Here is a 27,853-nt window from a genome sequence, read left to right on the forward strand (position 1 = left end):
AAGATTACAGACAGATGAATACAAGTTTCCAGCCAGCATTGGTTCCTGAATAATTAGAGGAAGCCCTGGGGAGACTGCTCCTGTCCAGACTCTGGAAAAATGTCACACAAGATTTGATTCTATACTAATTGTACAAAGTGTTAGGAAAAAAAAAAGCTGATTTTGGCAGGTTTTTTTTTTTTAACCTCTTCTTTTCCTTTGAAATATAACCCAGAAACATAAGTCTGATAGTTTCTCTTTGCCTTTTCCCCTTCCTGGCACACTTTCTTGATGAGCCTATGGCACTGGCCTGACACTACATGACCTCTGTTGCAATGGTCCCCACCCACCCTCCTGGTATGGAAGTGCGTCCTTGGTTGCAGAGTCTCCTTGGGACCCCATGGCTCTGGCCAACCCCTCAGTCCCTACATTAACCAGTTGCCACCCCCCTTCCTAGTGAAACCCAAATTAGGGAGGGTGGAAGTCAGCCTAGGCTAAAGGCAGAGCTGAGGCATGTTTAGGACTCAGCCATGGTTTGAAGGTGGCTGTGAAGGGACAGATCCCCCATAAACTATGTAATTCCAAGACCTGTCCCGTCAAGCAGAGGACCAGCCCTCATAGAGTGCGCTGTAACGTGCTTAAGCAGCTAAATGCCAACACCCAAGTTTTCTGACTTGATTGTGACAAACGATTATTAAAGGGCAAAAGGATTCACTTTTTCCCCATCCATCTTTTAACTAACTTCTCTTTTTTTTAATTTAGATTCTAATTGGGGGAAAAACTATCCTGCATTCATGTCACGTTATCACCAAAATGTTTTCCTGTGACTCTTGCACATCACCGCATTTAAAATTTTGAGTTATCTCTCAGAAGTGTTATGCCGTTGAGTCCTCTTAACAACTTTGAGGTTGGATTCATTTTTCCTCTCATTTTGAGGATGTATCAGAAAGGGAGACTGAACTCAAGTCTGACCCCCGAGCTGACTTCCATCTTTTCCACAGGGAGGGGGACAGAGACCTTTCTCAGGGTGCAGGTGAGAGACGTGGGGCAGAGAGCAGTAAGGGGCCAGCCCACGATGAGTCCTTAGCAGGACTGGCGCCAGAGTGGCCTTCCGATTCCTGTAGGACCCTTGTTCTATTTTAATCACTCTGTCGGAAGCCACTGTCCTTGATGTTCTTTCTCTGGGTGGCAGAGATCTGTAACAGCCTCCCATATATCTGAAGCTGGGGGCAGGAAACACATCTGTTAGGGATAAAAGTGCTTCTCCTGGGACTTTGAAGATTTTTTTTTCCTAGAGGAAGCCTATCTGCCACCTTCATAAACAATCATCTAGGCTAGAAATTTCAGTTAATAGCTTTACAACAAGCTGATGTGTTACTCAGCAACCCAGACTGCAATCGGCCGGTTATTACAGTTTATGTGCGGAATCAGAACATAACCTCTTGCTGTTCTCGTATAGAAAAAAAGTTGGTGTAAGGTGAACACTGAAAACATGTTAGGAGAAGAGGGATTTTTTCCCTCCTTTCAGCTTTAAAGTCAGTTTCTAAGTCTGTTTTGAGATCATCTATCCAGAGATACATTAGAAATGAATCTTTCAATTCATTTCAAAGAGGAAAACTTGTCTTAGATGGGATGATGTGTCTCTTGTTCACTTAGCAACAGATCAATATTTACCTAGTGATTCTTTTTTCTGTTGTTCTCAGGAGGTGTTTGCTTTCAGTGAAACAAGCAGACTAGAAGCTCATATCAGAATTATGAGAAAATCTAGATGATGATACAGATCTCCATTTTTTTTTCCTGAAGAAAAAATTGAATGTATATTCTTTTATTTTTTTGAAATGGAAAATAAAGTGAAGCACACAAAAGTCACCTATAAATCTCCTTCTCAGAGAAACATACCATTAGTACTTTGGTCATCGTCCCTGTGGGGTTTTTTCTGCTGCATATACCTTCCCCCAATAAAATCAGTGGCGTAGGCAGCATTTAGTAACCTGCTTTAACCCTTAGCATGCCATGGACATTTACCCACATTACTCCATTATCTTCTAACATTTGATTTGATTTTTAACAGCTTCAGAATTCTGTAAACCATTCACATTTCCTAATGGCTATTGGCAGCAGTGGTGTGGAGAAAAAGACTTGAATTGAAATGTGGATTAGGGTGCAAACCGAGGTCGTCTTCTAAACTAGCCACGGAACCCTGAACGAAGCAACAGGCCCTTTGGTCCTTGGTTTCCTTCTATGTAAAATGAAAGAGGCAGCTCTCCTGCAGTGCCCTTCAGCACTGACATCCCCCAGTCTAGGACCACTGCCTTGTCACCACGCATTGGAAGAGTTTCTTAGAGGAAGGACCCTGGGGTTGGGGGCCCTGGCTACAAGGTAAGGACAAGACCCCAAAGAGAAGGATTTTCTTGTGTATCTGCCCTCTCCTAACTCTTCTCATCCCCCATGCTCTAGGACGAGGGGACATGGGTTCCCTTGGACTTTTGTTCTTTTAAGACCCTTTTTGACCTATTGTTTACATATAGTAAAATTCACAAGCCTTAAGTATACAGCTCAGAGCCTTTTACAAACATATTCACCTGTGTAACTGCCACTCCCTTGGGCTTTACAGGGCTGTCCGGAGTCTGCCTCTGACCCACCCATCTGTCATGAACCACTTGAGTTGGATTCCTCAAGCAGGCCAGCACCCAGGGCACTACAGTGTGACCCCAGCCCAGCCTCACCACCCACGGCATTCTCCCATGGCCCATTAAGTGCCTGCCCCTGAGGCTCTCACCCCCAGCTCCCCCAAATCCCTTCTTTCTCTCTCCATCAAAATGTTTCTTATCCTGTATCTAAGTAGCTTCTATTCTGAGAAACCTTCCCTGACTTCCCTCCACTCCTCTTCGGTCAGAACGAGCCCCTCTCCCATCCTCCTACCCATGCTCCCCCAGCATGTATCTTTTGTGTCCATTTAGCACAATGCATCCTGTTCTACAGGGATTTGTATCCGTCTCTTTTCTTCATCAGTGAAGTACATGGACCCCAAATCAAAAGCCATACTCTCGACCAGATAGAACAGGATCCCTAGCGGTTCCAAATCTTAAATGTGCTGTTCTGTCTCTTGTTTTCCATAGACAGGTGAAGATGTGAGATGTTCCCATTTTGGCGAATGCCATGTGTTTGAGCAAAAGAAACCACACTGTCTCCAGCTTATGCTGTCAGTGCTGCTCCAGGGTACTGCTACTCCAGGGAATCAGGTGTACCTTTGGCTCTGTTCAAATTTTGTTTATTAGGAAGTCACTATGCTGTTTCTGAAAGAAGATGGATTGATTGTTTGGTCTTAAGTTAGGGCAACCCCAGGTAGATGCTTTAAGGGGCAGTTTGCAGCCTCTGCCCTTCCCTTGGGCCTCGCTGAAGTTTCCATCACCAGGTCCTGGTTAGAAAGCAAAGATGGGTAGCAGGTGGCCCATCTCTGGAAGCCTTCTATTATAATGTACATATTCCCTGTGGGAAACCAGGCTTGTGGGTGTGGATCGTGGTACAGCTAAAGATGAAGGCATTTAGGAGGAATATGATGGAGTGCTAAGCTAGTAGACAAGCACAAAAGCAGAGAGCTGAGGTGTTTTTACTGGACGCAGGAGACACTTGTGAGCCCCCACAGGGTCTGGAGAAGGGAAGCAGTTTCTCAGCCACATGCTTGTGGGTTCTCTCTTCCCCAGAGACAGAAACATAACAGCTTTCTTCTGCAACCAGCTGCTACCAGGATTAATAAGAACTGGATGTTATTGTTCTCCATGGGTTTGAGAGAGACCTGAAACTTGGAGAAGAGGGTCACACCCATTCCAACACCAAGTCAAAAATAGGAGTTGACTCACCTATCCCGTGGTGCTTTCTCTGCGCATTTCCTCTTTGAAGCTGCTTCGGACTCTCATCAGAGAATGGCAGAAACCCCGTGACCTTTCCATAGATCGTAATGGGTTCACCTTCTGTGGTTTTTCTATTTCTCTCCTCACTCACCAGAGTATGAACTCCAGACAGGAATCCTATTGAAATGTTGTTCCCATCAGAATGAGTCCAGATCTTTAGTTTCCTGCCAGTAGTCATCCATTAGTCTTGGTTAATGACCATTTGAGGCTCTACTTCTCTGAGACTTCATTGTTAGGAGGTATTGAAAAAGGATCATTTTTTTAAAACTTTTTCATTGTAGAAATTTTTTAGAGGCACTTTTTTGTTGGTTTCTGTGCAACTCTGCTTCCTAATTATTTCTGATAAGTCAGAGCAAATCTACTTTTGATTTTTCTCTCAAATAATACCAATTCCCTCTGTATTGCAGTCATACATATTCACTTCCTAACAGTAATTTTCATTTTTCTTTTATTTGTCTCAAATAAAGGCCTGATCCTATATATGTAAGTACATATACGTATATGTATATATATGCAAGATAGACTATTTTGTCCTAGTGTACCAAGGACATATTAAATAATTAGAAGTACTCTACAGAAACGCATGAATTCACATCGCTCCGACAGTGCACTATATGGAGTTATTTTACCGATCTGAAGAGCTAAGGACTCAGTATGTAAACTCCTCTTCCGCCTCCCATTTCCTCTCTTGCCTCCTTTTTATTTTACTGTCTGTTTGCAGTGGCAGTGCCAAAGGGGAGGCTAGGGCAAGGGTCTTGGATATGGACAATTGGTGTTTTCTGAGTCTTAAGTAAAACACCATGCAAATGCAGCTTTGCATACTCCCTTTCAGTCAGATGGCCACCCCTAGGCCCCTCCTGGGTAGAAAGTCTGGAGCCAGCACAGCTTATTTATAGTGAGTTAAAGTTGAAAAGAATTTCATTATCTTGGGCTTAAATTCTTAATTCCCTCTTGCTCACAGAGACATTCCAGATCAGATTTAGATCCTTTCCTCCTTGGCTGAACACTAAAGCTTTGTCCTTTTTATAGGATAATCTCCTAATTGCCAAGAATCTTAATTCTATTGACCTCATTTTACCCATTTTAAGAACTGTGCAAATATTTCCTTAGATGCTTGTGTTAATGGTTTACCCATTAACAATCGACAAGTGGATCTGTAGCACTCTGACGTACTTATTATGTAGGCACCAGACCTTCAGAGCACCTTTGTTGGGAAACTTCCATTGCAAGAGACTTCTTGAAAGATGAAAGACCTAAAATAGTCTTTGTTGAAACTGATTATTGATAGTTAGCTTCAGTGAGGTCACATTTTCAGGTGACTTCATCTTAAAATTGCTTGTGTTTCTGATGACATGGCCCAAACCAAAACTGTCAAGGTGAGAAAGTTGAATTGCTAAACTTAGGATCCTGTCCTCTGTTGCTGGGCTGACCAAACATCCTGGTTTTCCCAGGGCCAACAGGTTTCCTAGAATATGGGACTTTTGATGCTAAAACCAGGGAAGTACCAGACAAACGGGGATGCGTTGGTCACCCTCTGTTACTTCACTGTTTTCTGCCATCAGATAGTGAGGTTTTTATAGGTGTGTGTTGCTTTAGTAGAACTTTCTAGAATATGCTTATCTGTATGGTTTTGTGATGCTCTCTTGTCGTGTGGACCAGGATGAAGGTTTAATGCCTAAGTTGCTGTGAGCTGTCACGAGGGTGGAGATGTTGACTTTTTGAGGAAATATTTTTCTGTTCTCATGCCATAGGAAAGGGCTGCTGTTTTAACAGGGCTAAACCACACCATCAACAGTGGCTTCTTTCAGCTTTTTGGAACTGTGTTCCTCTTATTGAAAGCTCCAGGGCAGCTGCATCATTTCCTTCCGTTTACATTTCTGCATTTTCCCAGTAGTTTTCTCATTAGCCAGGAGAGTCTGTGACTTTGTTTTCTCCTTCAGTGTTGCCCTTACCATCAGCAGGCTGTTAGGTCAATCAGAATAGTTTATAATAGTTAAGTATATCATAAACATCCTTAACCCCTAGATAGCTTATATTTATTTTTTAAAATACAGGTTACATTCCCGTGAAAAGACTCCCCCAGCCACCATCCAGTTCCCTTCAACCAGTGTTTCCAGTTTCTCGACTATTTTTCCAGACATATTTTATGTGACAACAATTATGCACACACACACACACACACACTCACACATACTTCTTTTCCTTTTATTGCACAGAGTAGCATGCTGTATACTCTTCTGTACTTTGCTTTTCTGTATGAAATACCGCTGAGAGATTCTTCCATATGAATGTAGGAAGAGCTTCCTCCATGTATGTCTTGGCTACATGGGATTCCATAATGGACCATCATTTGTTTAGTCTTCTGGAGGGAGGTTTCATTTATTTCTAACCTTTTGCTTTCACAATGCTGCAACAGATAGTTTTGCGTTTGCATCATAATGTACACGTGTCTGTGTAGGATAAACTCCCAGAAGTGGAATTGCTGGGTCAAAGAGGATGTGCACAAAACATTGTGTTAACAGTGCCCTCAAGCCTGTCGCCACAATCACCGAGAGAATGAGTGCTGTTTCTCCCAAACCTTGCTAAGGGTTCTGCTACTCTTTGACATTTGCCAATCTGATAGGTAAAAAGTATTCTCTCACTGTGGTTTTAATTTGTATTTCTCGTATGAAAAAAGCTGTGCATCCTTTTTACATTTAAGAGCTATTTTTATTTCCTTTTCTCTTAACTGCCTATTGGTAGCCACTGCCATTTTTGTGATGGTTGCTGGTCTTTTCAGAAGCATCTGAGAGAGCTCTTTATGGACTAGGGAGATTAGCCCTTTGTGGTATGAGTTGCAAATATTTGTTCTCCGTTTGTCATTTGTCTTGTGACTTTGCCCAGGGTAGTATTTGTCATGCAGAATTTTTTTTTAATATTTGCATAGTCAAATCTTTGGATCATTTCTTTTGGCTTTTGGGATTCCTGTTTTCCTTAGAAAGGTCGTCTTCATTGTATAATTATTTTAAAAAACCCAAACTTTCTTTTGGCACATGTATGCTTTCATTTTCTCTTTTGACATGTTTGATCTCTCTCAAATTTGTCCTAGTGTGAAGTGTGGCTCCAACTTAATTTTTTTCTGGATGGCTACCCATTGCCCAACATCATTTATTGAACAAGCCATCTTTACCCCATTTACTGAAATGCCACCTTTTTCTCCCACTAAATTTCCTGGATGTATTTAGGCATTTTTCCAGTCTGTTCCATTCTGTTGATAATCCCACATATATACCATTAGCAGATGTGTAGCTTTTTAGTAAGTTTTACTGTGGGCAGTAGAGCTGGTGCTGGTACCCCGTCACTACTCTTCTTTTCATAATTTCCTTGGCTATTACAGCTGGTTCATTTTTCCATATGAACTTTAGAATGCTTGTTTAATTACAAATATGAAAATTCTGTTATTTTCTACTGCATGTCTGTTACATTTATAGATAATTTAGGGAGAATTAGCATGTTTGCAATGCTGAGTTTTCCAGTGCAAATTCATTCGTTCCAGTCTTCTCAACTGTAAAGAGAATTATACACTTTCATACTTATCTCCTTCTCATGACCGTGAGTTCCCTGGGAACAAGAATAGAGCCAGGTTTTGAGTGTGGGGTATTAGTAATGATAGATATAATTACTGACAAAGAAGCGTATTTTTCATTAAATATTTTAAGAACCCATCTTTTTTTCTAACGTCATTGTTCTTACATCATTGTGGATTCTTTTCTGCACATCAAAGAAAGGCAAGATATGAGCCGAGGTTGAATGTTAACATTTTAATTCTTATAGTAATCTCTTGGTTTAAGTGCTCTTAAAAGGGCATTTCATGTAGATAATCCAGAACTTCACATTTAACTATTCTAGTACTGCCCCCGCCATAGGAATAGTATCAGGTATGATGTGATAGTTCAGCTGTCATCTTCCCTGCTGCTCAGCCCCAGCCTGAGGTGATGTTGGCCTGGTGTTTGCCAAGAGTGGTTGGGCAAAGTGCAGACATCTACATGCATGTCCTCCAGACAGAAGAGGGGTGACCATGGAGACAGGGACAAAACAAAGGTCCTGTTTGGTCAGCATAGGCAATTTTTTCCAATCCCTGATTTCTTATTGCTAATAAGAAAGGTGAGGTGGCGGAGGGCAGTGGGGTATAGTTTAGCATCTTGGGTGCCAGACTGTGATGCAAGTCTCCTAGCGAAGTAACTAGTACTTGACTGCCTCTTGCCAGGACTAGTTCTTTAATGGACGGCACTTGTCAGTGGAACCCTAGAGCCTCGTAATAAACTACAAGCCCACGTAAAGCATTATGTCAAAACCAGGTCACACTATACATAAGGAGAGAGGACTGTGCCTCCTTCTTTCTGTGTACAGAGGACTGTGACCAGTGCTATACGCAGTTTGTGAACAGGAAGATAATGGGATGTGATATATTTAACATGTGAATACAATTCTGAACAGCTTTAACTGGTTTTCTTTGAACTTTAAAATTGAGTTTATTTTTCCTTAAAGCAAAAAGTGTGGTTTCTTTTTAAGTGGTTCTGTTGTAACTCATGTGCTTGTCCTCGCTAACATTCATGTTTCGCGGCTTACACAGCCACACGATGGGTCATAGATGCCCTGGTGTCCTGTACTTAGAAACCAGTTACAGGAGCGGAAGATGATTTCTCTATCAGTTCCTCAGACCACTTGGGTCATTTTGGAGGAAACCAAACAGTCTCTGCCTTGGAATTTTCCTGTGCATAATCCTGCAGTTCAGGAATAGAGCATCTAGCAGCAACAGTGAAAATGTACTGGGTGACAGCTGTGGAGAAGCAGTTGCCTCCGGTGGGTAAAAATGCTGTGTTCAAAGCGTATTTCCGATGAGCCTGTTAATGGGTGTTGGGGAAGCTGAATAAGCTACTTGCCATTTTGAGATAAAAGGCCCAAGATGTTTGTTTCCAAGGCTAATGATGTCTCCCAGCCTCAGCCTTGCCTCCGCACCAGCACTGGTGTGACATGGTGCAGGATCTCCTCCACATCTTGGCCTCCTGCAAAGAAGGGTCTCCCGGGGGGCTGTGTCCTAGTGGAGGAGGGTGAGGCCCAGTGGGGTGGGCTCACAAAAGACCTGCTGGCTTCAGGTCAGCTAGGCTGGATGATGGAAGAGAGGCCACAAAGGGAACCAAAGGGGTCTGTGGTAGGAGCAGCAAGATTCCTGGGCTCAAGGTCAATGAAGGGGAGGCTCTGACAGTTCAGGGTCCAGGATAAACGTCTACAAAATGTTCCCTAAACTCCAAAGGGTTCTGCCCCTTCCCTGCTTCCTCACCTCTGTGTGCACACAAGGTTGTGCACGTATACACACGCACACACACACACACATATATGAAGGCCTGAGTCAGTTTTCTGACTTCTGGAGCTGCCACAAAGCTTTGCTCCCAGTGTTCCCCCCACCCCACCCCCCGTCCACTGATTAATTTATTCTCACTCATTAAAGTAGGATGAGACTGCTTCCCCAAATCAGACACCTCTCCCCTTTCCAGAAGCCACTCCATCCTCTTGTGCTCACTCACGGTCATGACTCTGTTGGGTCTCATTATCTTTGGGGAGAGATTCAGGATGAGTTTATTAACATTCTGGCCTCATCGTGAAATAATCAAATGTGAATATTCAAATTAATTACCCTCCAGATGGATCTCCTGCAGAAAAAAAAAAAACTTCACTAACATAAAGGAGTTGGTTGCAGTTGTGAAAAACATGTAAAATCAAAGAAATGTTTTTTGTTTTAAGTATGTGAAGAACACTGAAGAGAAGTTCCAACAAATTCAATTATCAGTTTGGAGAAACATGATTTGATATAACATTCTGACAGTTGATCAAACAGGAAAGAACAGACACAAAGATGTTTAATTGTTTTCACTTACAGTTGAGGGAGCTGATGAATCTCCTAACCCTAATAAGAAAAGCTCTGGACAGAAATCAGAAATCTATCTGCTAATCCTGACTTTGTGATACCAAGCCAATCAAGACTCTGTTTTTCTCATCTGTAAAATGGGGATGATACCATCGCTCAGAGGTGTCGTGAAGATTCAATGAGAGATGTGACCAGCCCAGTCCCTGATTCAGATTGGATGTTCAGAAACTTCCCCACTCTTGGAGAACCTTAAACACCCTGTCTTAGTCAGCCTGGGCTGCTATAACAAAATACTGTTGACTGGGTTGTTTAAACAACAGATATTTATTTTTCATAGTTCCAGAGGTTGGAAAGTTCAAAATCAAGGTGCTTGCCGATTTGTTTCCTGGTGAGGGCCCTCTTCGTGGCCTGCAGACGGCCACTTTCTTACTGTGCCCTTGTATGGCAGAGAGAGAGAGAGAAAGCTCTGGCCTCTCATCCTCCTCTAAGGACACTAATCCCATCATGGGAGCTCGACCCTCACAACCTTATCTAAACCTAAATACCTCCCAAAGGTCCCACCTCCAAATAACATCACACTGGGGGAGGGGGGAACATATGACACAAACATTCAGTCCTTAACACTCCCCATCATGTACTGGGTTAAATCGGTACTTCTTAGCCACATGATCACATCTCCCCATAACATGGTCCCATCCTGGCCTTCTGACCCCATTGCTCACTCCTCCTCTCTGTCGCAGTAGTCGTCTGTGTATTCCTCGTGTGCTCCCACCCCCAGGTTGTGAACCCTGCAAGGGCAGGCGCTGTGTCTTGCTAACCTCTGGATTTTATTGACAACATGTAAGAGCCAAAAGAAAACATACGCAGAGGCAGGCTCAGTCCTGATAATGTGTTTGGTTGGGTCCCAGATGCCAGCCACGTGCTCCTAGAGCCATTCCTGGTCCATGTGGTCACTCTCCAAACAAATCTCTTGGTCAGAGTAAAGGTCATCTCTCTTGTCAGTGGACAAATATTTTTCCTGAAATGGAAAAAAAAATTTTTTTAACCTGAGGGTATGCTTTGAGCAGGGTGGAGGGCCTCTTGAGAAGGGCTTTCTCTGTGGAAGCTGAGGAGCCATCCTGAGCCCATGTCTCCCAAGAGTCCCAGCACCTGCCCTGAGCCCAGCCGGCGTCTCGGCTGGAGGCCAGCAGAGGACATCATCGGCCACTCAAAACCGAGCTTGTCAGGAGAGAAACTGGAGCAGCTGTGAGGCAACGCCCTGTGGGCCTGACCAGAGGGAGCTTTTCTCTTGGGAGGGCTTCCCGGGACGACGTAACCCTCCTGCTTTCTGCCCCTGTCACTGAGGTGTCCCTTCGGGCTTGGCTCTTTGCGGACAGAGAGGGAAACCAAGGAGCAGGGTGTCCGTTGACAGAGCCGCGCCTGTGGAGTGAGCCACCTGTGCTGAGAACAGAGGCAGGGCCTGTGGGCTTGGTGGGCTTCTCACAACAGACGCTGCCATTCGGAAGTCACAGACTCTTGAGGAGGCGGCCACTCATTTTGCCGGATGACCTTTTAAACTTCGAGAGTGAATTCTAGGTGAATCCCAGAGGTGCTGTGGATGCCTAGGGGATTCCTGCAGACAGATTGCTCTGTGCTGGGACTTCCTTCTTCTGCCCAGTGCCTGGAATTTAGGCAGGGGGTAAATTAAATTACTATCCTTTTGAAACATTACATATTTAATTCTACCCTGATCCTCTTTCTCATATTCAGTGGAGGTGCATCATATATAATTTAACTTGTACGAATTCAGCTCTTTACACCAAGAAAGACACACACACCCACACACACGCACATACACTCACTTCCTTGGTGCAGGCCCTCATTGCCTGTGAGCTGGGAGTCTCTCGTCCCCGCTGGCAGCCACGGCCTGTGTGCCGCTCCTGCAAGAGGGAGCATCTTGCTGCACCTGGCATTTAAAGATTTGGGCTTTTTTTGTTTACAACACAGCCCTAACCTCGGGCCCCCAGTGCCATCTGTGTTTAACGCAATCCCAACCATCTGCCTGGCCCTGAAAGAGAGATGCCTGGGCTCCACTTACCGAGAAACAGTATGTTCCTTCCCAAAGGGTATTCAGGGGGTGATGTGACTATAGTTGATAGTTTGACCTTTTAACTTGAGGATCAAGCTATGGGTGAGACATGACCCCACCATACTAACAGAATGACCCTGAGGAGGAGAGAGCAAAAGTTAAAACAGGAGAAGGGGTCACTCTCAAATGACCCCTTGGCCATGACTGTTGTGCTGGCCAAAGCCCCAGAGCGCGGTTGGAGTGTTTGCCCTTTCTCCTGTTTATTGCCAGCGCCTGGCTTGGGAGTCCTGGTTCAGTGTTCTTCAACGAGCGGATTTGTATCGGGAGTAACCACCAGCGCTTTCCTTGTTGCTGAGAAGCCGCTGTTTGGCCATAGCCTTAAAAATGGACAACTCTGGAACACACACATGCTAAATTGACATATTTTTAAAGCTAGAGGCTGGCTGTTGACTGTGTAAGATATGTTAAGCCTCATTTACAATGGTTCTAGATAACTATAATATTTTTAAAGGATAACTAATTGCGTCATAGGAGGCTCTGGAATGAAAGCATCTATTTGTCCTCATCAGGCCTATTTTAGCATCCAGATAAGCACTGGATGCAGTGGTCAAGGCCTCAGTTGAAGTCCTAACTCTGCCCTTGATTAGCAGAGTGACCATGGCCAAGCCTTTAACTCCCTGGACCTCAGGGTCCCCACGGTTAACAACAGCTGCCCATTTCACAAACTTGTTATCAAAGGCCAATGGAATCCTGTACAAAAAAGGACTTTGAAAAACTGTGAAGTGCTTTAGCTAAATAAAATGTTCTGTGTTCCAAGAAGGAGGTAGATAAATTCATGGTGCTGGAGCCATAACTAGTACCTCTAATACTCCTGACTTCCTTTGGTAAAGAGCTTGAGGGAACATCCTTAATGTGCCCAAAGTCACTAAGGGAGAGGCCCCAGGTTTCACTCCAGGTGATGTTCCTTTGCTCTAGTAAGAGTCCAGTGGCCTTTACCTTCACGTGTGTCTCATCCTTGCAGATAATTAAAGCCCGATAACTCTTTCCTCACATTCCTTTTTGCTCTGTGAAACCATGGGTCCTATCACTTCTTGTTATGGAAGAGAACAAGATTTCTCAGATGACATCCACGGATCTCCACAGCCCCTGAGTGGACCCTGCATTTGAGACTGTCTCTTCCACCCGGTTCCTTATTTTCCAGTTCATATCATCTCCTTTTCTGGTCCCAAGTCTTTTGTCTGTGTTGGGCTGGAAAGGAGGAGCATCAGGAGTGGAGATCTAGTTGAGTTCTAACCACCTGCATTCCCATTAGGAAAAGGCTTAGGAGAGGACATTTGGAATACAAATATTTTCATCAGAGTTATGCTAACATTAAAGAGTTTTAGAGAAATTATTTTCAGGAACAAATTCTATTGAGCCAATTTGATTCCATGATGATTTTTAAATATAATCCAGTTTAATTTTATCTTCATCATGTTTGTTTTCTATTCAACTTTTACTACAAAGCATGGAATCAGTTTTTTGCCTATATTATAAGTTACTGACTATAGCTGCTTCTCTAGAAAGTTCTCTTGTGACTATTCTTCTCACCAAGACAAATTCTCTAGGTTAAGTTTTACAAGTCTAAATGCTCATATGAAAACTGGATTCTTTTGTCAAAATTTAAAGAGTACTAAATTATACCACATGCAGTCTTACCTGTTGCCAGTTTTATTCTAATTTGATTCTATCAGTAATAGCCGTTGTGAAATGAACAGGAGGCTATTAGTATGCATATGTTTATCAGCTAGTTTATCTTTTAAATTGTGATTAATATTAGAGATAGAGACAGAAGTAGAGCTAAAGGGGAAGAAAGCCTAGAGTCAAAATGGCAGGGATATTCAATATCATTAATCATTAGGGAAATGCAAATCAAACCACAAGGAGATGCCACTTCATACCCATGAGGACAGCTATAATAATTTTTTCTATGGAAAATAACAAGTGTTGGCAAGGATGTGGAGAAATTGGAACCCCTGTACATTGCTGGTGGGAATATAACATGTTGCAGCTGCCATGAAAAACAGTTTGAAGGTTCCTCAAAATGTTAAGCATAGAATTACCAGATGATCCAGAAATAACACTCCTTGGTATACACCCAAAAGAATTAAAAACAGGTATTCAATCAAAGACTGGTACATAAGTGTTCATATCAGCACCATTCTTAATAGCCACAAGGTGGAAGCAATCCAAGTGTCCATCAACAGATGAATGGTTAAGCAAAATGTGGTATATCCATGTAATGAAATATTATTCAGCCATAAAAAGGAATGAAGTACTGATATGTGCTACAACATGAATTAACCTCAAAAACATAATGCCTGGTGAGAAATCGCAAGACCAAAAGCACGTATTGTATGATGCCATTTACATGAAATATCCAGACTATGTAAGTCCTTAGAGACAGAAAGCAGATTAGTGGTTGCCAAGGGTGGGGGTGGGGGATGGGAGAGAATGGGGAGTGATTGCTTAATGCATGTAGGGTTTCCTTTTGGAGTGATGAAATGTTCTGAAACTAAATAAAGGTAATCATTGCACAATGTTGTGAATGTACCATATGCCACTGAATTGTTTACTTTAAAATGGTCATGTTATGTGAATTTTACCTCAAAAAGATAGCAGGGGTAAATTGATGGGTTGTGCAAAGTGTGCTATTTTAAGACCAGTAAAGACCAGGAGTTATAAAAGCTCTACTTTCCTGGATGTCTCCTTTAAAGAAAAAAGCAAACTTTTTTTAATATAAAATTTGCATTTACAGAGATGGATATGTGAGGAAAAAACACTAGGTAGCTTGTTTCTGATCTGTGTTATAGGTAAAGCAGATGCTTCAAAGTAGACACCTTTGAGAAGGATGTGAAATACTAAGAGTTGGGACCAGGTTTGGGGAACAGAGAAGGAAAGAGGTGACTTTAAACGAACTAGAGGAAACATCATGGTTTGATAGGGGCAGTGGGGTGTTAGGGGCACTGAAAAAGCCTCTTAAACCAAAGACAAGTCCAGCTAAAAAGCTTGTAGGGGACATTTGTCACTTTCCTGCTGCCCGGCATCCATTCTTCCTCTCCAAGGACACACAAATTTCCTTTGGGTGAAGTTCTTCTCTCCCATGCATGTAGGTAGTGAATCAAGGTGTCCTGCCCACCTACTCTGAAATTACTTTTTCTGGACACATCATTCCTGGGACATTGACTCTTTCAAAGGGGTGATGCTACAGACTGTGTAAAGGGTAAATACCTAGAGCAGCCCCCTGGTTTCCTTCCTGCACCCTGCCCTCTTCAAGACTGGTTCTCCAGCCTCTTGTCCATTTGGTGAGCACTCCAGCATCCCTCTAACATAGTCCCTCCTTAAGTTAGTCAGAGTTGGGTTTTGTTGCTTTAACCAAAGCATCCTGTTTGATACAAACTCAAAATGCCAAGGAGCAGCTGCTGATGGGCATTTGGTTCACTGGGAAGGACTTCCTGGGAGTCATGGTGGGAGGCTTAATCTCAGACAACATATCCTAAACACCTACTGTGTGCCAAGCCCTCGGCTGATTTGGTAGAGAGGTACTGGGGAAAATCAAAGGGAGTAACAGCTAAGCCAGCATTTAATGGCTATAAAGTGATTTGATCTACAACCAAGGGACCCAAGTCCCATAAGGAAGAATTGGTCGCCCACAGATTTAGGGCAAAGATGAGGATTAGTCAGCTTTTTTTTCAACTCTCTTTTAAATAGCCCAACAACCATCTGTCTTTGCTCATGTGAACTCCATCTGCCCAAAGGCAGTGTGTACTGTGCGTAAAAGGAGGGGTGTGGGTGGGGAGGAGGTCCAGATTTTCTCTTGTGTTCTTTCCCATTGGACAGTTCTGTTAGTAGAGCCAGATGTTGATCATAAATAGGTTCAGAAGATAAAGACATACTGGTCTCTGTATTTTGTTGTGGCCTTCTAGCTTCTTTCTTAGTAACGAGCATTTATTAACCATGGACCACAGCACAACACTGGACAAAATACCATCTAGATAAGTAGAAGACATCACTACTGCTTTCTGGGAGTTAGGAGTAAAACATGGCCAGATGCTAACTCTAAGAATAGCTTTAAAAATGTAGAAATGCAGGCAAATTAGCATGGTAAAAACTGCGTATTGAAACATGAAGCAATTTTACTGTCAGACATAAATAATTGAATAATGGAGAGATACACCATGTTTCTGAATAGGACAAGTCAAAATTGTAAAAATGTCAGTTCTTCCCAAAGTAGTATATAAGTTTGGTGTATTTTCAATTTAAAAAACCCCAAATTTTCATAAAACAAGCTCATCCTATAGTTCATTTGAAAAATAAAATGCCAAAAGTCTGCCAAGAAAATTTTGGAAAAGTAGAGTGAAGTGAGCCTTTACTGTCAACTCTCGAAATATTCCATAAAGCCATGTTAATTAAAGTGGTGTCATATTGGCACAAGAACAGACCAAGAAATCAGTGAACCAGAACAGAAAATGTAGAAACAAATCCAAATATTTAGTTGAGAACTTGGTATATATTTAAAATAGCAATTGAAATCAGTAGGGAAAGGATGGGCCATTTATGGTATAAGGACAATTAGCTGCCAGGAAAAAATGAATTAGATCTCTACTTCGCATCATTTACAAAAATAAGTGGATTTAAGGGTAATACATTTTTAAAAGCTATAGGAATAATGGAACGAAATATTGGAGAATATGTTTATAATTGGGTGTTGCAACAGGTCTTTGTTTTTTTAAGTTTTAAAATATTTTTTATTATTAAACGTTACAAACGCCAAAAATGTGATATGAACACCTATGTGAACATCTTCTAATGTTATCAGATCTTATATTTAGCCATAATTGTCTCATATTTTCATTTAAATTATAAGATGTTACAGATACATTTGAAGCCCCTGGTATACCAATCTACAAACTCACTAGCCTCCCTTACTCCACAGAATAACCACTAAACTGAATTTTGATGTTCATCATTCACTTTCATATTTTTACTATTTTACTATATATACAGTAAATAATATATAATATATATTTATATAATGTTTTAAAAATCTCATGGACATGATAACTTATCTACCCTTTGGAACAGCTCCTTTTAAAACCAAATGTAAAACACAAAGGTTTTAACAGAAAAAAACTAACAAATTTAACCACAAAATATAAAAGTTATATAAAAGATAAATTTAAAATATACAATAGACTGGGAGAAAACCTTTCCAAAATATAATATATAAAGACAATATAGGAGTGATAAAAATAAAAATGGAAAAAGAAAAATATAATAGAAAAATGGACAAAGGCTATGAACAGAAAATTCACAGAAAAGAAATACAAATTACTAATAAACATATGTATCAGGAAAATGCAAATTCAGATAAGAAACTTTTTTTTAACATAGGTTGGACCAACCTTAAGAAACAGAAATTGAAATGAAATATTCATTCTTTGCCTATCAAAGTGGCCAAAACTGTCAAAGATTGAAAACACCAATGATTGATGAGAATGAGGAAGACAGGTACTTCACTACATGATTGGTGGGAATATAAATTAGTCCCTTTTTTGTGGGAGGCAGTTTGGTGATACTATAAAATTTAGAATGCACGTAGTTCTAGGTTTTATTTCTCAACCTATAGGGCCCCTTCCGTACTTCCCCTCATCACTGGGTAATAAAGACCCAGCTTCTTTATAACAAAGCACCAGGCTTCCGAGGAGGTACAGGCAGAAGCCGCCAGACCTCAGAAGGGCCAGATCTGCACAGCAGTCCTCCCACCATGTTGTACCAGGCCAGACAAGTCGCAGGCCAGCCTAGACTCATGGCGGGTGGGGAGGTGTCTACCTCCTGATGGGAAGAATGGTTTGCAGGGACAGGAATAGGTGGAATTATTTGCAGCTGTATTTTCAGACAAACTACTGCATAGGTAGAGTAAAACGTATCCCTCTGTGTACCGTTTCAGCAGCATCTCTTAATTGTTCCCACATTTATATAAATTTGAAAATATTCTATTGTTTTGCTCTGTATTTCTTCCCTGACCTAAACCACGTGACTAGGCACCTATTCTGTTTTTTTGTGTTTCTTGAAGTTTTTCTTGAGATCTGTGGATAAGTTATGTAAACAAACAAAAACAGTAAAACTCCATGACAATAAATATGCTATGCAAAAACTCAATTTTATAAGCCCGTGTTGTGTTATTGCGAAGTTAATTAAAAACTGTTTTACCAGTAGGTGGTATCGTCATAAAAATTATACATTGTCAAATTTCCACTGTGCACAGTTGACCTTACGCTGAATTAAGCAAGTCTCAAGTGATCCTGAGGTAGTTGCTTATTCATGCATGCACACACGCACACACACAACACACACACACACACACACGCACTCACTCACACAACTTGAGAATTTTATCCCAGCCCAGTCTGGGAATGGTGCTAAGTAGCCTGGAAAGAGAACAGTAGCCAAATACCAATCATGCCACAGCTGAATTCACATTACTATGGCGCATATGATATTTTAAGCATATTTTTGTCTTTTCAGATTTGTGAGTCTGTAGTCTGTTCAACAGCAAGCCCTCCCTACAAGCTGAGTGTGTGTTGAGTGCCCTGGGGTTTGACACAAAGGAGAAAAAGCCTGGCTTCAGTGGGTGGCGGGGAGGAGTGTGCTTGAAAAGAGTGTATTTTAAAACTCAAGCCTCGTGGGTGTTCTGTGCAGGGTTCTTTGCCAGGGGCACAAAGAAGGGAAGCTCCCCGAAAAACCTGATTGGAAGTGACTCTTAAAAGACATGTAATAGCTGGGCAGGAGAGGAATTGAGTGTGGAAGGAGAGGAGAAACAGCTTGAGCAAAGGTACTTGGGGTAAAAATAGCTCAGTACAGAGGGGTGGGTATAGCTCAGTGATATAGTGCATGTTTAGCATGCACAGGGTCCTGGGTTCAATCCCCAGTGCCTCCACCGGAGGGAGGGAAAAAATAGCCCAGTACAAGGTGTGCCTGTTTGGGGTGGAGGCAGCCAGGCTGGTGGTTCAGGGTTTTTGGAGCCTGCGTAAGAAAGGTAAGCAGGCCCCAGGGTGTGGTGTGCCTCCTAGGCCAAGCCACTGAGACTCAAACAATGAGGGGGTGGAGGGGCAGGTTTATGTGTTAATTTCCCTCCATTGGTGGGTGGAACAAAACTCAGTGAGAGGCCACTTAGTGGGGCAGTTGCCAAAATTCCCTTGAATCAGGAGCGTGGCCTCAGGATGAGCCCGTGTGTCATGATTCAGTGGGAAATCTGTGAATAGCCAAAAGGAAATTTTATTCTTTTATCATATCTTCTAGAATTATATCATATTCTAAATCAGATCAGAAGATAGGCCGTTGAGATTTAACCCATTCTTCTGACATTTTTAACATCAACATATTTCTATTTTTAATTTATGTTATGAACAAAATTTTCTTCAAGCTTTTCCTCCAGGAGCAATCAGAAGTTTGGTTTCTTGGATCACACCCCTCCCACTACACACAATTTATTGCCCAACTTGGTAGTCTGAAACCTTTTATAAATTCTGTTATCTAAATCTTGTTTAGTATTCAGTTGTCCAATTGACATTATTTTTACAAGCCTGCTTTTTATTATTGTCAAAATCCACTCATCTCTTATAAATGCCTTCACCTGCTTTCCAAAGGCCACGGCCTCTGCACTGAGATTTGCACCTGTGGTGTTATGCTAGCAAGTGGTTTCCTGTCCTTAGATCTTAAAATATTCTTCCTTCTCCTCCCTGCCCTCAAAGAGGAAGCCTGTCTGGGAACTGGCTTGCTTAAGCTGATAATCTCCCTTCTCTTAAATTTGTAGATTTAATGAATTATGATAAAAAAAAAGAATAAATCTGGTTCAATTTAAGAAGAGCTTCCAGGATCATCTGGTCTGATAGAAATGATAGGCACAAATCACTGTGATACGATGCAGAGATGAAGAATTGATGTCATTACCATTTTATATTATATGTCTCTCATTTATATAGAACACAATCCTAGTCAATCATCAAGCTTGGGCTCAAAGCCAAGGAAGAGAAACCAACAGCACTTTCAGTAAATGGGATCATCTTGCACTGTGGTTGTGAACTATAATCATTTCTTTTTTTTTTTTTTTAACTAGAATCATTTCTTAATTGTAACTTGGAGCACCTTGTTTTCCCAGTAATTAACTAGGTTGTGATCTCTGCACTTCCTACCAAGGCCCAGAGTCACTCTGTTTTCACAAAGGACAGTTGTTAAGGTAGTGTCATGCCTTGCTTATGCTAACAAGCCTTTATCCTCATTAATCCAACAAATATTTATATTGCTCTTCCCTTCCAGCACATTCTCCAGAGCGTACAGTGCCCTCCATCCCTGACACACACATGCACAGGGCACTTAACAGACTCTTAGAAGGGTTTGCAGCCTTTCCCAGTTTAACAGAAGCAGCAAGTTTGATTAATGGAGTAACCCCTGCAGCTGTGGTCCTCCTTGTGTGGGGAAGGCAGAGAAGTGAGCATTTAATGCGCGTAGGCGCCATGCTAGCTATTTTATATACATTAGCTCATTTGATAATGAGGCTAACTCTGTCAAATAACATGTGTTCAAAACATATTACTTGCTTGCTTTCTATTCTGCATTATGGAAATAACCCGTGTTGAATTAATTAACACCTAAATTTGAAATCCTGTCTATTTAAGCGTGTCCTGGTTGATTTCTAAAGCTAATCTGATGCAAAAATGTGGAAAGGGGATTAATTGTGGCATGGATGTAAGGTTTAAGAAAAAATCACGTATTTGTGCTTAGTGTACAGAATTTATCAAGGGAAAACTTAATAGGTTGAAAGACTTTTGCTGAAAGCTTTCTTTAGAGCATTATTCAAAGAGTGTGGGGAAATTGACTTCTCCTCTCCTTTTTTCTTAGATACATTCCACCGTTGATCTGGGGGAAAAGTGGACACATCCAAACAGCTTTGTATGGGAAGATGGGAAGGGTGAGGTCGCCACACCCATACGGGCACCGGAAGTTCATCACCATGTCTGATGGAGCCACTTCGACCTTTGACCTCTTTGAGCCCTTGGCTGAGCACTGTGTGGGAGGTGAGCTAGTCTAGGTCATATGATTGAGCCATCACTCAGGACGGCACTAATCATTGAGGGAGCTGGTGTAAATGCTTGGGGCAGGTAGGAAGTCTACTGAGGGTCTGCATCACTTAGGAGTAACGAGCAAGGAATGGCTCCTGTGTATGCTTGCCGAGCACTGTGCAGGGCTCTTCAGAAAGCATTGTCGAGTAGTTTTTAAATCCTCTCGTGAAATACAGAAGCTTGGTGTATGAACTTGGAGCCCTGGTTCCGCATGACCAGGCCTCTGGTTTGATGACAGCAGCAGAAGCTAGACTATTGTATGTGCTTTGTATATACTATTATCTCATTTAATCATCACAATAGCCAGTGCCTTATTCTCCTTATTTTACTGATGAGGAAACTGAGACTTAGAGATCAATATAGGCTGGTCTTGTTTGCTGGGTAACAGCAGACGACAAAGACTCTAGAAATACCCTCTGCTTAGGTTTCTAGGGATCTGGAACACGTATTTCTCAGAAACAGCCACAATTTCTGTTGCTGATGGAACTCAGATTGCTCTGTCCAGCCTGCACAATAAACATTCATAAAAAGCCTTACAATGAGGACTTTGAGGAAATGGAATTAGATGACAGCATCCTTTAAGTGCTGTTCCAACCAGAAGAGAATGTATCTCTTGAGTTCTATAGTAGTCAAAGCACCTAGTTTTTTATAGGAGCTCAGTAAATATTTAAGAGTAAATTCCTATAAACATATTACAACTCTCAGTTATTTAAAGCACTTAGAACTGCTGAGTAGCTGATGACAGCTCTGCTTATGTTCCCTCTGTCTGGAATGCTTGTCCCAGAACTTCACGTGACTGCCTCCTTATCACTTAGCTCTCAGCTCCAGTGCCCCCTCCTCAGAGGGATGATCCCAGATTCCTCTAACTAGTGTTTCCTTCACGGGAAATCCATCATGCCTTCCTGCTCTAGTTCTTCACAGTACCTGCCACTTTCTAAACTTATCTATGTAGTTGTTTATTATCTGTCTGGGGATAAGAATCCCCAGAGTCCAATAAACAGTCACAGAAGGAATGAATAAATGAATAGATTAGGAGTTCTCATTGTGTTTGTAAGTCTGGTAGCTGATCTTTCAAATATTTATTTCTCTACCATACCCAGTGAAACTTTTTTTCCCTTGTTTCTAATGCTCTGACTCCTTCTACTGCTAAAGCACAAAACTTAATTTAACCAGTCTGCTCCTCTAGAACTGAGACGGAAAGTTGAAATGGGCAAAACTTTGATTCTTTTTTGTACTCATCCTTGTCTTTCTAGCACCCCTGTCCCCAGAAAGGATTGATGGAGGTGGTTCTAGAAGACAGTATTTGCTTCCAAGAAATGCTCTAAGAAAAGCAGCCCTTTTTCCCTTTTTATGACTTTTTTCTGACTACAAAAGGAATAAATACTTGCTGTAGAAAATGCAGATAATAGAGAAACATTTAAGAAAGAAAATAAGAATCATCTGTAATTCCACACCCAGCATACCATTGTTAACATTTTGTTTCATTTACTTGGCAATTCTACACAAAGTCTTTCCAAAATTTAAATTACTATGCATTACATTTTCCCATATCTATTAAAAGTCTAGAAGTCTTCAATAACAAATGTTTAATGATTGCTTAATATTCTACAATGTGGTTATACCATAATTTAATCATTCTGGTTTTGGACATTTAGCCTGCTTATAATTTTGTTATTCTTAAATAATTGCTTGGTAAGTATCCTTAATCATAAAATTTAAGGCAGGATTCCAAGAATTAGAATTACAAGGTCAAGGTTTATAGAAATTTTAAAGTTCTTTATGTATATTACATAAGAATGTTTAAATTGTTTTCATCTTAACTTTAGGAGGAAAATTTATGATTAGATTTAATAACCTAAACACCACTACTTTTCTTTTAAAGAAAAATACATATTCATATTTTCAAGTAAGTAATTAATACACATGATAGAAAATTCAAAAGGTACTAAAGGACGTCCAGTGAGAATATAAGTCTCTCTCTCACCCTTATTCCCCAGTGGTACCCACTGTTAGGATTGTTGTGTATGATTCCAGAGCTAGTGGATGCATTTATAAACATAGATGTCTTTTCCCCCCGACACAATCAGTAGCGTATCATAACCTTTTTCTGCACCTTGCTTTTTTCCACTTAATACATATTGGAGAGCTTGCTGTATCAGTGTATATAAAGATGTCTCATTATTTTTTAAATATTTTATTTATTTTTTGTTTTTAGTATTCTAATTAATTTATTTTCTGTTTTTAATATTTTTAAATTTATTTTTGTTTGGGGGGCAATTAGGTTTCTTTATTTACTTATTTATTTTAATTGAGGTACTGGGGATTGAACCCAGTACCTGGTGCATGCTAAGCATACACTCCACCACTGAGCCATATCCTCCCACAAGATGTCTCATTATTTTTAAGGGCTACGTAATATTTCATCGTTTGGATATGCAATAATTTACTTATCAAGACCCCTATTTCTGGACATTTAGGTTATGGCCAATCTTTTGCCTTTGCAATCTGTACTGTACATACATTGTTTTGCATATGTACAGTGTACCTATAAGGTAAATACCTGAAAGTAAAACTGCTGGATCAAAGAGGTCTTTGCAAACACTGCTTTTTATTTTTCTATTCATTCATTCATTCATACAGAACTTCATATAGAAATTAAGACCAATGTTCAGAAACATATAGCACTTTGACAGGGTGATTTTATATCTGTTGAAGCTAATAATAAAAAATTGAGATTTGTAATTATTATTTCATTTTTCTAGTAATTAATTTTTATTGTATTTTTCAAAAGCATCTGTCCACAGTGGACTGGAACTTTAAAAACTGACCCACTGACCCTTCACCATAAATTGTTTGAGAAGCACTGATACAGACAGTTCCAGCTAGAAGGGAAAGATATTCTTTCCCAGAGAATTGAGTGAAAGGGTCTTTGTTAAACTCTCTCCTACTGCTTTCCAAGCCAGTGAAGTGTAATTGTGTTCATTTACCGTGTCACTGTTTATTGGCTATCTCGGAATCTCTTTCTCCACACTGTAGATGACATCACCATGGTCATCTGCCCTGGAATTGCCAATCACAGCGAGAAGCAGTACATCCGCACCTTTGTCGACTATGCCCAGAAAAATGGCTATCGGTGTGCTGTGCTGAACCACCTGGGTGCCTTGCCCAACATTGAACTGACTTCGCCACGCATGTTCACCTACGGTAAGCTTGGGGCATGGCCCTGTGGAGGAGCCCTCATTTCTGTTCCCACTGCAGGAGTGCTGCTACTTCTGCTTCTGCCTTACTTTTTTAAGTTTAGAATATATGCCCATCTGCAAGAGATGGTGGGGCACCCAATTATAATAGCAGCCAACTTGTACTGGGCATTTGTGAAGCCATGCCTCACATCAGCCTTTCAAATGGGCAGTGGGACCACTCCATCTTCTCCCATAGAGGCAGAAACTGAGAGAGGCAAAAACTGAAGCTCTAAGGGGAAGGTCTTGCCCAAGGTCCCCTGCTGGTTAGTTAATGCCCTTGTCCCCTATGCCCTCCTGACACTCAGGACTCTTGGGACTGGCAGGCAAATGTTGTGATGAGGCCCATGGATGTCAGGGGAAGGAAATCTGGCACATTAACAACTCATTGGATTTCAAGCTCCTTGAGGACAAGAACTTGAGCTCATGTTTTGACAAATGCTTCTTACCTTTAATTGAAGTACTGTGTTAGCCAAGGCTCTGTGCTCTGGACCACTCACTCATTCTTGACTCTTATTTAGCTCTCCCTTCAGATTATATATACAAACATAAATAATAAACACTTAAAATATGTGTCTGTATATGTACCAACATTTGGGATTTTTATAACCAAATCAATTATAGTGTGTTTTCATGGGAAACAACTGAAAATTATGTCTACATTCTCACCATAACTAATTTTCTATTTCTTTGTCCTTCCATTATTTTATCTATGTGTGCATAGTTTTTATTTAGGTGCAGTCATAATGTGTATATCTATGGTAACTTAATTTAAATAACTTTATATTCACTAACAGAAAGATGCAGAGTCATTATATTTAATCTTTTTTAAGAGCCATGTTGCCTTTAAGAGCTACGATTACCCTGTTGTAATTTATTTAAGCATTTCTCTTTGTAGCCATTTAGATTATTTAAAGATTTTCAGTATTTTAAATAATGATGCTATAAATATCTTTTATGGGGAATTTTTTCATCTCTTTAATGACTTCTTGGGAGTAAATTTCCAGGAATAGAATTTCAGAGTTGGCATTTTTTATGCACATTTGTACTCATTGTCAGATTGTCCTCCAGCAAGGTTGTTCCAGTTTATGCTGCCGTTGGTGGAGTATAAGGGCAGGTAGGGAAGCATGAGCAGGGCACCTGCTCTGGGCCAGGCTGAGTGCTCCCCATCCCACTCCTCCTCTGTATGCACTCCCACCTAAGACACCCGCTTTACAGACTCTGTTCTGTCCTAAGTTTGGTCAATGACCTGAAGATATAAGTGAAGATCCAGATTTACACATTTAAATAGTGAGTAGGTGGGAAACAGGTTTGGATCCAAAAGGCAAAAACAGGGAGAATCTAACAAAAATGAAAGCTATGGGGAACAATTATAAGGTCCTGAACTTGGATATACAAATCATCTGCACAAGTAGAGCATGGGAAGGTGTGGCTAGGCCGCAGGGCCTGGGATGGAAACTCGGGAATGTGAGCGAGCAGCACAATGTGCCAGCAACAAGAAATGCCAGCATTACTGTGTGCCCAACACAGCACCACTGTTTCACATGGACGTAATCCCTTCCATCACCACAGCAGCTTGTAAAATTGGGATGAAAAGACAGAAACAGAGAGGCTAGGTAACGTGGGCAGGGCATAGAGCCGGTACATGGAAGAGCCAAGACAAGAGCGTGGATCAGGCCGCCCTGGCCTCCAGAATCCTAGGAGAAGAGCTGGGTCTGTGTGGTCCAGGCTCCCGTGGAAGGAAGGGTTGGTTCTTCCAGGAAAAGGATTTGAGCCAGGTCCTCAAGGTGAAGAGAGGTTGGAGTTCATATACAGAGGGGAGTGGGCTGTGGGAGAAATAGCATTTACAGTTGCCTTTTAATTTAAGAGCATGGCCCATCTGGGCTGGGGAGAGGGCTATGAGTGAGGAAAATTCATGGGGTGAGGCGAGTCCATCAAGGGCAAGCTCAATCCCCAAGTTTTTCATAGTAATTTGTTTCCTTTTTTATTGTTGTTACCATTTGTTTCATCACAATTTTAGAAGTAAATTCCTATAGCTTATTATATTTTAGTAGTTTTCCAAAAAGACAAGTGACCTAGCAGATACAGGTGATTTTTCTAGCTGTGCTATTTAGTTCTTTGGTTTATCTGTACGTCTTTTAACTGTTGAGGTGCATTATTTAACCTTGGGGTGATAAGATCAAACAAATGTGACCTTAGGTCAAAAATCCAGAACTCAGTTTGTTGAAATCCAGGCAAGAAAATATCCTTGGTAGCTTCAAGAGAAAGCATTACTGCTTCCTTAAGTCTGTTGATGTGACTTTAGTTTAAAAAATGCGTTTTTAAAGAATGAAATTTTGTCATTTGCAGCATCATGGATGGACTTTGAAAGTATTGTGCCAAGTGAAATAAGTCAGACAGAGAAAGACAAATACTGTATGATATCATTCATATATGGAATCTAAAAAATACAACAAACTAGTGAATATGACAAAAGAGAAGCAGACACAGATATAGAGAACAAACTAGTAATTACCAGTGGGGAGAGGGAAGGAGGGAGGGGTGATACAGCAGTAGGGGCTTAAGAGGTACAAACTATTAGGTATAAAATAAGCTACAAGGATATATTGTACAACACGGGGAATATAGCAAATGTAATAACTATAAATGGAGTATAACCTTTAAAAATTGTGAATCACTGCACTGTACACCTATAACTTGTATAATATTATGTATCAACTATATTTCAGTTTAAAAAATAAAAAAATTAAAGAATGGGTTTTTAATAAATGTTTCCAGGGACTGGTGAGTAAGGAGCAATCCTTCAACAAAGGTGGCCTGATACATTAGAGCAAAGCCCATGTTTGTCACTTTTGACTGGTAAACTGAGGCAGCTCAACAGTTAGCACACTAGAATTGAAAGACCTTCATCACAGTCAGTCATATATTGAATAGCTGTCTATTTATGGACTTCATGTACTTCAGTACAAATATATTTGTCGACTTTTATTTCTAAACCCAATATTATTCATTTTTAATTATTGTTGCTTTGTAATATGGCCTAATATCTGATAGGATTCACCCTGGCTCACTGCTTCTTCAGCATGTGTTTTTTCCCTCCCTGCATGTTTATTTTTTTCAATTGAATTTCAGAATGATTTTGTCAGCTTCTGTGTTGAATTTCCATGCCAGTCAAGAAGGACTAGATTCTGTTGTGGAAACAACCCCCAAATCTCAGTGGTTTAAAGACAGATGTATTTCTTCCTCACACTACAAATCTTATATGCCCCATCACCACCCTAACTCAAGGACCCAGGGCAAAGGAGCAGCCCCAGCTGGAGCGTTATCCACCTCAGAGTGGAAAGACCGTGGCTCTCGAAGCTTCTGCCTGGAAATGATCAAGGTCACAATTTATTGGCCAAAGCACCTTCCATGGTCAAAGCTAACTTCAGTCAGGTGGTGGAGGGGCATTCTTCCTAGGGAGGGAAAGTAGATTTTGGTGAATCACAATTTTTAATAGAAATTTTAATGTATAATGTGGAAAAGTTAATTTTTTTTTCATTCCTGAATTAGTCTACTGCTTAGGTTTTTTTTTTCTTTTTTCTTTTTTTTGG

General features: G+C 41.0%; 1 protein-coding gene across 3 annotated transcripts in view; it reads left to right on the forward strand.

The window, feature by feature from the left end:
- ABHD2 (abhydrolase domain containing 2, acylglycerol lipase) overlaps positions 1 to 27,853 on the forward strand; it is a 96,845-nt gene that overhangs the window by 26,700 nt on the left and 42,292 nt on the right. For all 3 annotated transcript variants that reach the window (XM_006198463.4, XM_072950758.1, XM_072950757.1), the window contains exons 4-5: positions 20,804 to 20,979; positions 24,061 to 24,228. In XM_006198463.4, coding sequence (XP_006198525.1) covers positions 20,804 to 20,979; positions 24,061 to 24,228 — 344 coding nt within the window. The remainder of the gene's footprint in view (positions 1 to 20,803; positions 20,980 to 24,060; positions 24,229 to 27,853) is intronic.

Source organism: Vicugna pacos, chromosome 27, assembly GCF_048564905.1.
Source record: "Vicugna pacos chromosome 27, VicPac4, whole genome shotgun sequence".
NCBI lineage: Eukaryota > Metazoa > Chordata > Mammalia > Artiodactyla > Camelidae > Vicugna > Vicugna pacos.